The 13,030-nt window shown below is 35.7% G+C and overlaps 1 protein-coding gene across 3 annotated transcripts in view; it reads left to right on the top strand.

Annotated features, from left to right (window-relative positions):
- The window catches only part of UNC13C (unc-13 homolog C), a 612,857-nt gene that overhangs the window by 150,954 nt on the left and 448,873 nt on the right, over positions 1–13,030 (top strand). For all 3 annotated transcript variants that reach the window (XM_060618476.3, XM_060618475.3, XM_060618477.3), the window contains exons 7-8: positions 2,617–2,639; positions 3,214–3,278. In XM_060618476.3, coding sequence (XP_060474459.1) covers positions 2,617–2,639; positions 3,214–3,278 — 88 coding nt within the window. The remainder of the gene's footprint in view (positions 1–2,616; positions 2,640–3,213; positions 3,279–13,030) is intronic.

Raw genomic sequence — 13,030 nt, 5'->3', positions numbered from 1 at the left:
TAAGGTTGTTCACTCAATTTTCAGCAAACATTTATTGGTGTCTACTATATTTCAGAAAGTAGTAGAAACAAAAACAGAAGGTTAAAAATAGATAAAATCAAGGAACTTGTATCTATTAGGATTGCTGATAAGGAAACTGACAAAAGATAAGGGTTAGCCAGGAGGAGGGCAGCATGCAGTGCTCATTCACACAGCCATGGATCCTTGATATGTTACAATTTTCCAGGAAAGAGTGTTAAGCTTTAAGTGAGTTTTGGAGGCTGACAGACAGCTAGGTGAAGCACCTGTCGTAAGGGAAGGAAACGGAACATACAAAGGCACACAGATTTAAAAGAGCATGGCATAAAGATGAAGTGACAGGAATTTAATTGTGGCCAAAGTGCAGTATGTGAATGAGGACTCATGAGCCTGCAGTAGATGTATATCTGTTTTCTCTGGTTTGGGCATTGTGTAACATTGGTGGGTTTAATGAGGGAAGGGAAGTGATGTGATTTTATCTGTATTTAGAAAGATTTCAAAGGGGATAGTATGGCAGGTGGACAAGAAAGGAGTAGGAGTGAGCAAAAAAGGTTTGTTGGTAATTAATAAAAATATGTATTCAATGAAGGAGTGAATGAAACACTGAAGAATGAATGAAAAAGTTGAAATGTATTAGATTTAACAGCTGAAGAATAATTGATGACTCTAATATTACCATGACTCAGTGAAATGGTTGATGTACAAGTCCGTTATTAATAGGAGACAATGTCAAAGTTATGAGTATTTGAAATCAGATCTCATGTCATTATTTATCAAGCTAATTACTGGGAGTTTGTAGAAAATAACTTATTTTTGTTTACGTGTTGGTTAAATGTTCACTTTGCTACCTGTTTTAGTTTGCTACCTGTTTGCTTCACTTTGCTACCTGTTAATAGTTTTCCAGGTGATTTGTCTTTTGGGTTTAAAATTATAATGCCTGAAAGTAACAACTTTGTGTCCTGCCTTATAACATTTACATTGTTTAATTTTGCTTAAATTGGTCTGCTTTTAATATTGATCAGAATTTCAAGAAATAAGTTAAAATGATGGTTGTGGACATTTTTCTTTTTCTTTTAATGATAATGGGAATGACCTAATATTTCACACTTAAGATTATGTCTTTGGAAATAAATTTTTTTAACATATTAAATTCAAATAAGATTCATTCCAATATGATTTATGTTTAAAATTTTTTGAAATTTTATGACAGAACTTTTTGGTACTTATTGAAATGTAGATGTATATTTTCTGACCAGTTGATATCTCATATTAAATTAGTTATTCTATGATTTAAAATTATGCTTGTGACAATTTCCATGGATATGGTATATTATTTTTACTTAATGCTGAATTTTCTATATTGTATGCAGTATCTTAAAATGTTGATGGCTATTCATAAGATGGGTTTTTTACTACTTGTGCTGTTATCTTGTTTTATAGTCAAAGATCTAACTCTGAGGTTTGTGAAATATCTAAAATACTGCACACAAATAGTTACAATAATCAAGCCATACGTAATTAGTCAAGAAAACAAATGCATTTCAGATTTTTATCAATAAAAGTTGTCAATGAGCTACATGACCTAGATAAATCTTTATATTGCTGGGGCTCATCCATAAAAAAGAAAGGTTTTGACTACATGAACCCCAAGGACATTCTAGCTCTAGATTTCTGCCAACTTGTATTTGTTGAGAAGTTCTTGCTTCATGCTAATAAGCAAAAATTAATAAGTTTAAGAGCAATATTACTGTGTGAGATAGAAATGGACCATGCCATGATGACCCTGGCAGACTCAGACTTGAGTTAAAAACAGAAAGAGTCCATTGTTCGTCTCCTTGGGCCCAAGAGGAATGCTGACCCTTCGATGTCTCTTAAATTGCACTGGAGAACTGTGGCCCATCCACCCCTCTCTGTTTTGTTCAATTTACCTGGAACATGGGATTTAAAGGGCAGCAGATAGGGGGTCAGGAGCCCTCGATTTGTGTCCCACTTCTGCCATTGACTCGCTTTGTAATCTTAATCATGTCAGTTAACTGCTTTGGGCATCAGTTCTTTTATTTGCAAAGTGGAGTATATCTGTTAACTCTTGAGCTCTATGACAAGCCATAAATAAATAATCCTTTACTAAGACCTAATTAATTTATGTAGTCATCTGAGGTTGACATTCACATATTTTGATCTCAATTGATTGAACATTATTTGTAGGCCAATAGGCAAAGTAATTCATGACTTTTTGCAGAGTTGGGTCTAGACTCTAGACTCCAGAGAATTTGGTAGTTTGCCCAATGTGCTTAGTAAGTGGCAGAGCACTTCTGAAGACTTCTGATTCAACAGCGTTCTTTTCTCTATATGACACATTGTCTCATTAAATCCTGTAATCACTCTTCGATACTTTTCAAGCATTCGGGCACATTTTTCAGCTCTTTCAAATAAGAGGATGAACTATCCTTTTTCCCTCCGGGTTCAGCCTTGCAATTCTGTTTTGTTTATGGTTTTAAACAATGTAAAATAGTAACACTTTGTTCATGTATATGTTTAAATGATTTCTTAAAGTACTCTGTCTAACATTTATTCCTTCTTTTCCTGATTCTCTTTCAGATAGCAGTTCTGTGGATGAAAAGGTTTTAAATCATACTTTTTCTTCTCTCCTGAGGGATATTGTCTTTTGTACATGTTTGTTTGTGACATATGAGACCTATTTTGGTTCCTCTGTTTTAGTTGTGAAATGTGCATGTTATCCCAGCTTTCCATCCTTTGGTTGTCCTTTAAGTGTGCCCCCAATATGTTGCATTTATGAAGAGGTTACACCTTGCCAGCTGCGCTTACTTAGCTTATACTTGCCAACCTAGGGGTCTGCTACGGTCAAACTCAGCATCTGTTCTCAAGTCTGGCTAATCATGATCTCCCTGACTGATTCATGTTCACTGCACATAGCAAGTTTTAAGGGCAAAGAGTATTAGTAATATGTTTTCCTGGACTGTGCCAGTGCTTTTGTTGAAATGCTGACAGCTAATTTCAAAACCTCCACTCACAAAAACATAGTAGCTTTGACTTGGAGCTGACCCTGCTTAGCATCTGTCATACTAGGTGTTACATGTCTAGTGCAGTTGACGCGTGTCCCAAATTCATGTGTGTGCAGCTATAGTATGCTAAATGTTTCTTTCTCTTTTGTGTTTCTCTTGTTTTTCATTTAAGGCTCGAATAGTAAGTGGCAATGATTTGGAGGCTGCCAAACTCTCTGGACTCCAGGCGATTGGTGGGTGAGTACATTCATAATCTCCTTAATTCATTCCATTTATCAATGGTACTTGGCTGTGCTCTTGGCATAAGCATATTGAATGCAGGCTGTTGCATGATGGTGTAATTAACTAGCTTTACTATTGTTTTCTTGTTTCACAAAAAGGTAGCTTTTATAGTTTGTTTTTAATGGGTAGATGTGTGTGCATATATGTAATTATACTTAAATGTGTCTATATATAAAGAAGGTCAAAATGACCTAAATGGATTAGCTATTAATGTTATCACTCTATACACAAATATAAACACATAATTTTATGTAAATGAGTTTACAGTAATACAATTAAGGCTATATTTTGATCTGCTTGTTTGCAGTTAATGAAATGTGCATGAATATGTCAATAAGTAGATGAATGTAAACTTTATTACTTTTTAAAGTTACTTCATGGTTGGATGGAAATATTTAAGATTTAATCACAAAATAATGTATGCATTGTATTTTGCATGTAAAATACTCAAAAAACAAAGGATCTTCTTTAATGCCTATGGCTACACATTGCTATCAGTTTGGCATGTAGGTTCACAGGCATTTTTCTGATTCTTGCATACATGTTTATGTTCCTATAGAATAAGTAAGTTTGTGTATCTCTGTACATGCAACATAAACTAAGCCATTCTACATAGAAATAAACACTAATTTAGTCATGACATTTTAGCAATTATTGTTACAATTCTTTCCTATATAATGACTGATCTGATCCTTAAGATGGCCCTGTGAGGTAAGTACTAATTTGACCATCATACAGATTAGGGAATTGTTTTATGAAACAATTGTAAAAATCGTTTCCCTCCATACAGCTACTGAGCGGCAAAATGAGTATCCAAACCCAGCTAGTCTAGTTTTAGAATCTGTGACCTTATTTAATAGGCTATTCTGCCTCTGCAACTTGGGGTTCTTCCCCCTGCTTTTCTCTTTTCCATATAAAAGCATGTCTTGGAAAACTTTCCACTTCATTATTTCTAAGTGATGCAAATATTTCAAAACATTACTAGACTATCTATTCATCTTCTGTTAATAGATTTTCAAGAATATTTCTAGGTTCCAGTATTGCAAATGACACAACAGCAAATACATTAGATTTTTAAGTGAAATTATTGACCAAAGCTTATGCACAGTATAGACATATAGAAAGATAGATTCATTTTAAAAGTTTTGACCTTTGAACATATGTGTGTATGTGTGAACATATGTGTGTGCCCCATGGGGCACCTGGGTGGCTCAGTTAAGTGTCCTACTCTTGATTTCAGCTCAGGTCATGATCCCAGGGTTGTGGAATTGAGCCCCATCAGGCTCTGTGCTGACACTGTAGAGCATGCTTGGGATTCTTTCCCTCCATCTCTCTCTACCCCTCCCCTGCACTTACTCATTCTCTCTCTCTCTTTCTTTCTTTCTCTCTAAATTAATAGTAAAGAATACACGAACATATGTATGTATGATAGAAATATAAGCAAATTTTAGATACATGTATTAAAGTTTTTCAGGCAAAGAAATAGTTTTATGGTTAGGTTTCATAATACTTTCACTCTTTAAGTATATCCACATGTTACTTGATTTAAATTAAACATGTAAAATTTAAAATTTTAAATATGGAGCTCCTGAAAAATAACATATATCACATATAGTTGGATTTTTTTCAAAAGTCTGATGTTTGACAAATAATAAGTCATATCTTAATTACTTAATTTTATGTGTATAAACTCTTCAATGTTCTTTAAATATGTGAGGAACTACTCACATCCCTATTGCAATGTCACAATGGTTTAAATGCATTAGGAAACCAGCTGCAATGAAAGATCAATATGGATGATTCTTAGAAAATTTAAGTAATAAATGGATGACTTTCTCTCCCCTACCCCACACATATGGACTCTTTAAGTTTACTAGAAAGTGATAACTTGGCAAAATGAAAGTTTATCTTAGAAAATAATTAAGATGAATTCCAATTTGATTACAAAATCATGTATATCATGATCTTGGAGACTTATCCGACTATTTGATCTAGAGTTTCTGTAACTCCTCCTTGCTTGTGGCATCCAATACTTGATAACATCTTGCTTTCCTAACTCATTGCTGAATATGGAGTTTTATCAATGTCAAAGCAACAGTTAATCTAAACCCTGGTTCTAAGTGCAAGCTGTGTAAATGGTTACCTAAAACAGATTATCTTGGCATTTTGAATTCCCTTCCATTTCATTTTTCCAGAAATTTCTTTTCAAAGAGTTCCCAAAGGATTTTAGTGTTATGATGATAAGGGAAAGGGGTGATAATTTTCAGTAATCAAGAGAATCTGCCATTATCTGAATGCTTATTTCCTCTTGAAGAACCCAAAGAGTACATTTAAGTATGGCCTTCAATGACAATCTCTTTTAACAGGATTTACTTATTTTACTTATTCTATAAATATTTTAAAATACACTTTTTGTAGAATGAAACATTACTACAATTATTATAAATATTACAACTTCTTTTGTCCTGGAAAACAGATGAGAGCTAACTTTCAGAATGGAGTCCCTGCTTCATGATAATTCTCCATCCCTCACTCTTGTACTTTCAACATTCCTAACCAGTTTAGAGCCAAACCGCATTGATCCTTCCCTCCCCTTTCTCAGGTGCTAATGAAGGAATGATGTATGCACTGAAACCAGATTATTGTTAACCTGCTGCTCTGATCTCTGTTTATCTCTCTGTACATCTCATGTCAATGTTCCTAGAAAATACATGGCAAACTTGACTCCATTTTACCTATCTTAGTCAAAATAAAATATAGACAGGCTCTGGCAAAAGAATTGAGAGAGAGAGAGAGAGAGAAACGATCCAGAAGAAAGGAAAAGAGAAATCTGGAAAAATGCATGTTTCGGTGATGGTGTTAAATTTAACAGTTTACTTATCTCAGTGATTTTAAAAGAATTTGTTAACTTTTTTCATACATGTACACTAAGAGTCATACTAGAAGCACACCTCAAGATGTTAGAAGTACAAGAGCTTTTAGGGGGAGAAACACCTCCCAGTTAAAGTGCAGAGACAGCAAGAGTAGATGAAAAAAGCCTTTGGACCATGACATGGGTCTGACTTCTGTGAGAGGAGATGGGGAAGGAATAATTGGGCATAAAAAGCTTTAAACTGACAAATGAGGCTACAAAAAAAGTGCCAGACCAATAGGGAGTCTGAGATAAAAGATACACTGTTAGAAGAGTCCCACGTTGTGCATATGTGACCCATGTGCAGACTTATTATCTCCACCATGTCCAGTCATTGGTTTGGATCAGCTTGGTGAGTGTGGCCTTGGGATGAATGCTTTAGTGGATTCTGGAAGTGTGGTGGCTGAAGGCGGTCATCCAACTACACTTTTCTCAGAAGATCTACCCTGAGGAATTTTGTGTGACTCATGTCCATGGCTACTCAGCTTTGATAAGTCATATTGATGAAAGTACTTTAATAAATGATAGTGAATGAAATCAAACAAGTACCTTCTCCAAATATAAATCACTTTTTAAAATTAGAATTATACTCCTTTGGTTTTATGGTTGCATAAAACTTAAGTTCACCGTTCACTGGACTTTGGTAGTCACAGTTACACTGTTTGAAAGATGAGCATTGCAAAGCTTTTATATATTATCTTTTTAGTCTTAAGGTACTAAACTGTCTGCACCAGAGTCCATAAAACAGTGGTGAGAATGAGGGGAAAGACAGTTTGGGAGGGGAGATTCTGATCTTCTTTGTTTGTTTTCTTCTCTAGTTAACCAAATTTTCTGCAGGATAGCTCTCATGAAAGTTCCTCAAAAGTTTGTAAAGGACGGTTTATTCCCTGTTATGGTTCTGAACCACACTATAGCTACCTTTCCAAACTCTAGGAATCTGGTGATGACTTGGAAACCACTACCAGGATTATTGAAACTTGGCAGGAAATAGTTGATCTCGAGAGAGGTGAGAAAAAGAGATTGTTGAAATGTAGGATACTAAGAGATGGCCAAATAGAAAAAGACAAACTTCCATTTTGACCTCACTCTCCAAGAGGTACAATTGAAGAAAAAAAGTTGTATGTGTATTTGTGTGTGTGTGTGGGGGGGGGGGGGTACATGTGCATGTATAACAATACTTGCTGAGATTTTGAAGGTAGTTCAATTATTGCCATGAATGAATAATGTGGTGAGTATGCGCAAGCAGTTATCAGCCAATGTTCTGAATAATTTCTTTGCTTTTAAACTTACCTTGATTAAAATAGTGATTTTTGTTATTGTTAAAAAATCTGACATGAGTTAGGTTGTACAAGATGTGGATACAGTTGGTTTAATATACTCTTGATATTTGTCATACTTCTGACATTGCTTTTGTATTTCTCCCTAAAGTTGGAGAGGCCATATGCTGTCCTCATGAACTATTTCCCACTCTTAGTCTTGACCTTCATGTTTGGTCAGTGCCTAAAATTATTTAAGATGGAAGCTAAGGTTGTTCTTAGTCTCTAGAGGCTCTTAATTAATCTTTTCTAATAGGAGAAGTCTCCTCTTGGGTGGCTGAGAATTTGATTTATTTCCCATCTAGTCTATAAATGAGATTTGCCCTTATTTCCTCAGTTAACTTCCTTATTTTGCAAAGAAAGGCTCACAAATTCTCCTAAACCTAGAAAATTTCTGTTTCTATTTCTATAATCCCTTCCTTGGGTCAGTGGTTCATGCTACACAAATATTCTTGCCTGCTTTGAACCGTGTTTTCAAAGTATTAAGAAAATGACAGGCTCCACATAAGTTTGGCTCAATAACAGTGGCAGGTTACTCTTTGCAGGGAAATGGGAGCCTTTGTCTTTCTTTTACTCTGCAGATAGTTGTTTTTATGTAAGAGTTCCTTTCCCTCCAAGGACATCAGTGCAGAAGGAGTTCACTATAGATTTAGGAAAAAATAAATTTGGATTAGAGCATATTAATTGTTATAAGAGCTATCAGATGCAGTCAGGTCTGCATTCTTAATTCATTATTGAATAGCAATTCAAATCATCATGCTCATAATTTTTGCAACTTTTAAATTCATATTGCCATTAATCTAGTTTTGATCCTCAATACCTTTTACCTAGGTGAATACAAACTGATCTTCCTTCATTAATTGCTCTACATTAAGTTCAATCTATACACTGTTAAAGATTAATCTTCTTAAAGCACAGTCCTTTCTAGTTAAATATGTTTAATGGCTCCTTATTTCTGCAGTGTAGAGTATGGATCTTTCTTCATGGCTTTGAATATCTTGATTTCTATTTCTTCTTGATTTCTATTTCTTTATAATAAGGAATTCTTAGTCTCCCTTTTTTGTTCCTATTTGTGTCACTCCCATGGTACATAAGAATTTAATTTCATAAATTAACAAAACATGTATCTTTCAATCAGATTTTAAACTCGTTAAAGACATAGAGTTGGTGTTTTTCACTTAGGTTTTCCTCCCTAAAGCTTCTGATAGTGCCTTGACCATATGAGGACCTCACTCATAAATTAATATTGTTTTAGATTGTCAGTTTCTTCAATAAGTTGGTTAGAATTCTTTCATAAAAGATTCCAGGTCTGCTGCATTTTAGGAAAAAAATTCTAAAACAATTATGGATTCATGATGAGACATATATGAAAAGTAGTGGGAGTATTAAAAACAGCTGGATCCACCCCCCCCCCCCCCCACCAACTCAGTGTTTCTAAATCCCTACAGGCAAAACAAAATCAAGGATCTTTTCTCACACTAGATTTAACCCCAATTGATCAGAGGCTAATTTGCTTTTGATTTTGAATCCTTGTTTCTCTACTTGGGAGAAACATGTGAAGGTTGTGTTGAATGAATCCATAAAAATATTACTCTATTCATGCTTAGACATAAAATTTACCTTTTTATTCTCCCATCTGAAAACCCTAGCACTTTAGAATACCCTAGATATAAATTCACAGTGTATTAAAATTTCCCTTTAATCAGTTCCATTATTACTTCAAGAAAGACACCTTTTGTAATTAATAATTGAATCACCTTGCTCTTTATAAAAGTAATAAAAGGAGTTGTCTTGCTTAATCCATTAAAGGTTGAATAAAACCTGGCATCTTTTAGCTTGATGTCAGATGCACTCAAGTCACAGGATAGTTATATCAGCCAGAAAAGAGTCTACTGTGAGGCTAGGGCAAGTCTCAGCCCTTTCATAGACCCTTGATGGTACCAGGCCCACTAGACCTCAGCACTCTGCCTACAGTCCTCCTGCAAACACTTTATATCTTTAATACAAAGGGTTGGCCTAGATAAAGAGCCTCTTAATTGAGAAAGGTGGCAGCAATAAGACCACCAACTTTTGAAAACTCTTGTGTTAAGAATTGATTGCTAAGCTGGCATTGGCTTCCTATGCCATCTTCTCCCTCTGCTTCTCTCCCAAAAATTCCTTATCTAATTTTGGCCTACTACCAGCAATAAGTTCTCTAGTTCAGGGTCAGCTGCATGCTTCCAGGAATGCTTCCTGTAAATTACTCAGGAAGCATCTTTTCTGTTGATCTTTTATCCATTTAGAAAATCATGTGGTCAATAGAGTACATTTTGACATCAGCCACAGAAACCAGGTGCTAGGCTGACTCTTTCAATGTGTAGACCTATGAGACCCCAGGACCACAACCAAGGACCCTTTGGGAACCATGGAACATATACCTGGACATGGGATCTATGGATCTACAATCTAAATCAGTCATTTTCTTTAGGAATATTAGTTTTCCTACACAGTAGCAGAGAATTTGTAGTACTCAATGAAAGGATTAAGAAAATGAAGCTGTTAAGCTCAAACAACTAATAGCTTATAGTTGACAGAGTTAGAAATTGACAGCTTTTTCATCATCTCCTATTCAGGACTGAGTTTGTGCCTTAACATTCTATCTTACTTAGTAATAGACTGCAAAACAGAAAGGACATTTGAGTATTAGACACAGTCAATCCAGGGATACTGTATAAGACCCCCTACTCCCAATCCCCAATGAGATTGTTGAACAGATTCTTCCATCTTTACACACCTACAAGAAACCTGATTTGTATCATCATAGAAGCCTTTTTATGTGCTTAAATGGCTTTACATAAAAAAATTTTTCCAAATCCATTTTTACTTTCACTATTTAATATTTAAGAATAACAATAATAAAAGAATACCTCAGGATCATCCTCAGTTGCAGACAAGGACAACCACAAATTTTACTCATTGTATAAGTCCCCCTTATTCTTTAAACATTTTTAATGCTTTTAATTTATTTTTGAGAGAGAGAGAGAGAGAGAGAATGAGCAGGGGATGGACAGAGAAAAAGGGAGACAGAGGACCTGAAGCAGACCCCTCACTGGCAGCAGAGAACCCGACACGGAGCTCAGACACATGAATCCTGAGATGAACCTGAGCTGAATTACGATGCTTAATCATCTGAGCCACCCAGGTGCCACAAGGCTATTCTTACTCTTAAAGATAGGGGTATGTTTTAGATTTAGAGTACACATATGACCCCTCTTGTGTATCAATCCAAGATACAGATAATGTCTTCATTTCAGAGAAGGAAACCACAGCCACCATGAACTCTGACAACTTTTCTTTAGCTAGTTCATTGCACTGGAGCCTTATGTAGTTGTGCACAGCCCTGGTTGGCTTCTCAGAAATGGCCTGATTTTCCTTTTATCTTTAAGTGACCGCCAGTTGAAAATACACCCAACAAGGAGTCTGTGCCTTTCCTTAGTTTCTGAGATCGTGAACTTCATAGTATTTGAGATGCACTTTAAAGGAATACCAAATTGAGTGATAGAAGTTGTGTTCTACTCTCAGCTCCTGAGGCCACATGTTTGCTCAGCTGGAACAATTAAGGCATCCAACATAAGCTTAGATATGGTGCTACTTCTGTCTTCTCATCTTCGTGATTCTTATCAAAGATTTCTGTCACTATTCTGAGCTGCACCTCGAAAAAACATGTCTCAAGCCATTGTTTGCCATACTTTCTTTGGATTCTAAACATCATGTGAGGATCCTTCAATGTAATATAGCAGCTACTGAGGACAGTCCAGTCTCAGAAAAATAAAATTCCTAGTTAAACTAGAGGAGAGCAAATTTGTTGGGGGGAAGGGAAGGCTTTGTAGAAGCACATTTTTCTGAAGCCTTCTCTGTGTTCAATTTGCTTATTGAACATTTACATGTTATTAATTTCCTGTTCTTTAAAACAAATCTTTAATTATGACTTCAAAGTCTCTGGCTTGGCTTAAGTTTATTAGAAAACCAATAAGTCTTTAGGGATACACCATACAGAACCAACTTTAATTCTTGAATGCCTTCCAGATATTTTATGTGTTTGAGGAGTAGCAAATTAAAATCACGGAGATCCTTTATAAAGATAATATTCAAGTAGTCAGTCTTAAAAGAGTGCCAGTTCAGTAACTATGGAAAATATCTGTTATATTGAGAATAATCCCTTGTGTTAGAAAATCACCATTTTTAGTTAAAAAAAAAATTGAAAATAACCCTACTAGATGAGATGAAAATTATAATGAACATCATGGTTCCTAAACCTGCTGGTTCTTTCCAAAATGTAATTGATATGGCTATTGAGTGTATCTAACATATATAAAGCACCTTAGGAAAAGAGAAGCACTGAGCTTGATTATTGTATTTCCCAATAAAGAATATATTGAGTATGTTTTTACTTAATTCATTTACTTTTGATAAATGATCATGACTCAGGTCATGATCTCATGGTTCGTGAGTTTGAGCTCCGTGTCGGGCTCAGTGCTGACAGCTTGGAGCCTGGAGCCTGCTTTGGATACTGTATCTCTCTCTCTCTCTGTTCCCCTCCCCGACTTGTGTGCTCTCGCTTGCTTGCTATCTCTGTATCTCTCACTCTTGCTCTCTCTCTCCAAAATAAACAAACATTAAAAAATTACAAAGAAAAAATAACAAGTTTGTTTAATCTACAATGCTTTATTAAATAATAGCTTGCTGTCAGAACCATGCCATAATGCTCAGTTACTGTTTTTCAGTCTCCTTTTTTTTTTTTAATGTTTATTTTTGAGAGAGAGCGAGTGAGTGCTGGCACAAGCAGGGGAGGGTCAGAGAGACAGGGAGATACAGAATCTGAAGCAGGCTCTAGGTTCCAAGCTGTCAACACAGAGCCTGGCTGAGATCATGACCTGAGTTGAAGTCGGATGCTTAATTGATTGAGCCTTTCAGGCAAATCATAGTTTTCCTTAGCATTTAGAAACAGTACAAAGTAGAGAGGTAAAAAGAAACATTGTCAATGTTATTTAAAAAATAGGATACTATCTTAAATTCATAATGATTATAAAAACATAATAAATAATACCTTTTGAAATGTTACAATATAACAGGCCTGCATCTAAGGTTTCTTGTGCATTACCTCCTGTAATACTTATCACAACCTTGTAAACTAAATGTTACAGTTGTTCCATTTTTCATGCATAGTAAATGATGAGGCTTAGAGACATTGACATATGGTGAAAGTCCATCAGTAGCTAAGTTTTTTTTTTTAATTTTTTTTAACGTTTATTTATTTTTGAGACAGAGAGAGACAGAGCATGAACGGGGGAGGGGCAGAGAGAGAGGGGGACACAGAATCGGAAGCAGGCTCCAGGCTCTGAGCCGTCGGCCCAGAGCCCGACGCGGGGCTCGAACTCACGGACCGCGTGATCGTGACCTGAGCTGAAGTCGGACGCTTAACCGACTGAGCCACCCAGGCG

This window comes from Panthera onca, chromosome B3 (assembly GCF_046562875.1).
Source record: "Panthera onca isolate mPanOnc1 chromosome B3, mPanOnc1 haplotype 2, whole genome shotgun sequence".
In the NCBI taxonomy this organism is placed as follows: Eukaryota; Metazoa; Chordata; class Mammalia; order Carnivora; family Felidae; genus Panthera; species Panthera onca.
The sequence above is the reverse complement of the archived record's forward strand: the minus strand, read 5'-3'. Positions and strand labels throughout refer to the sequence as shown.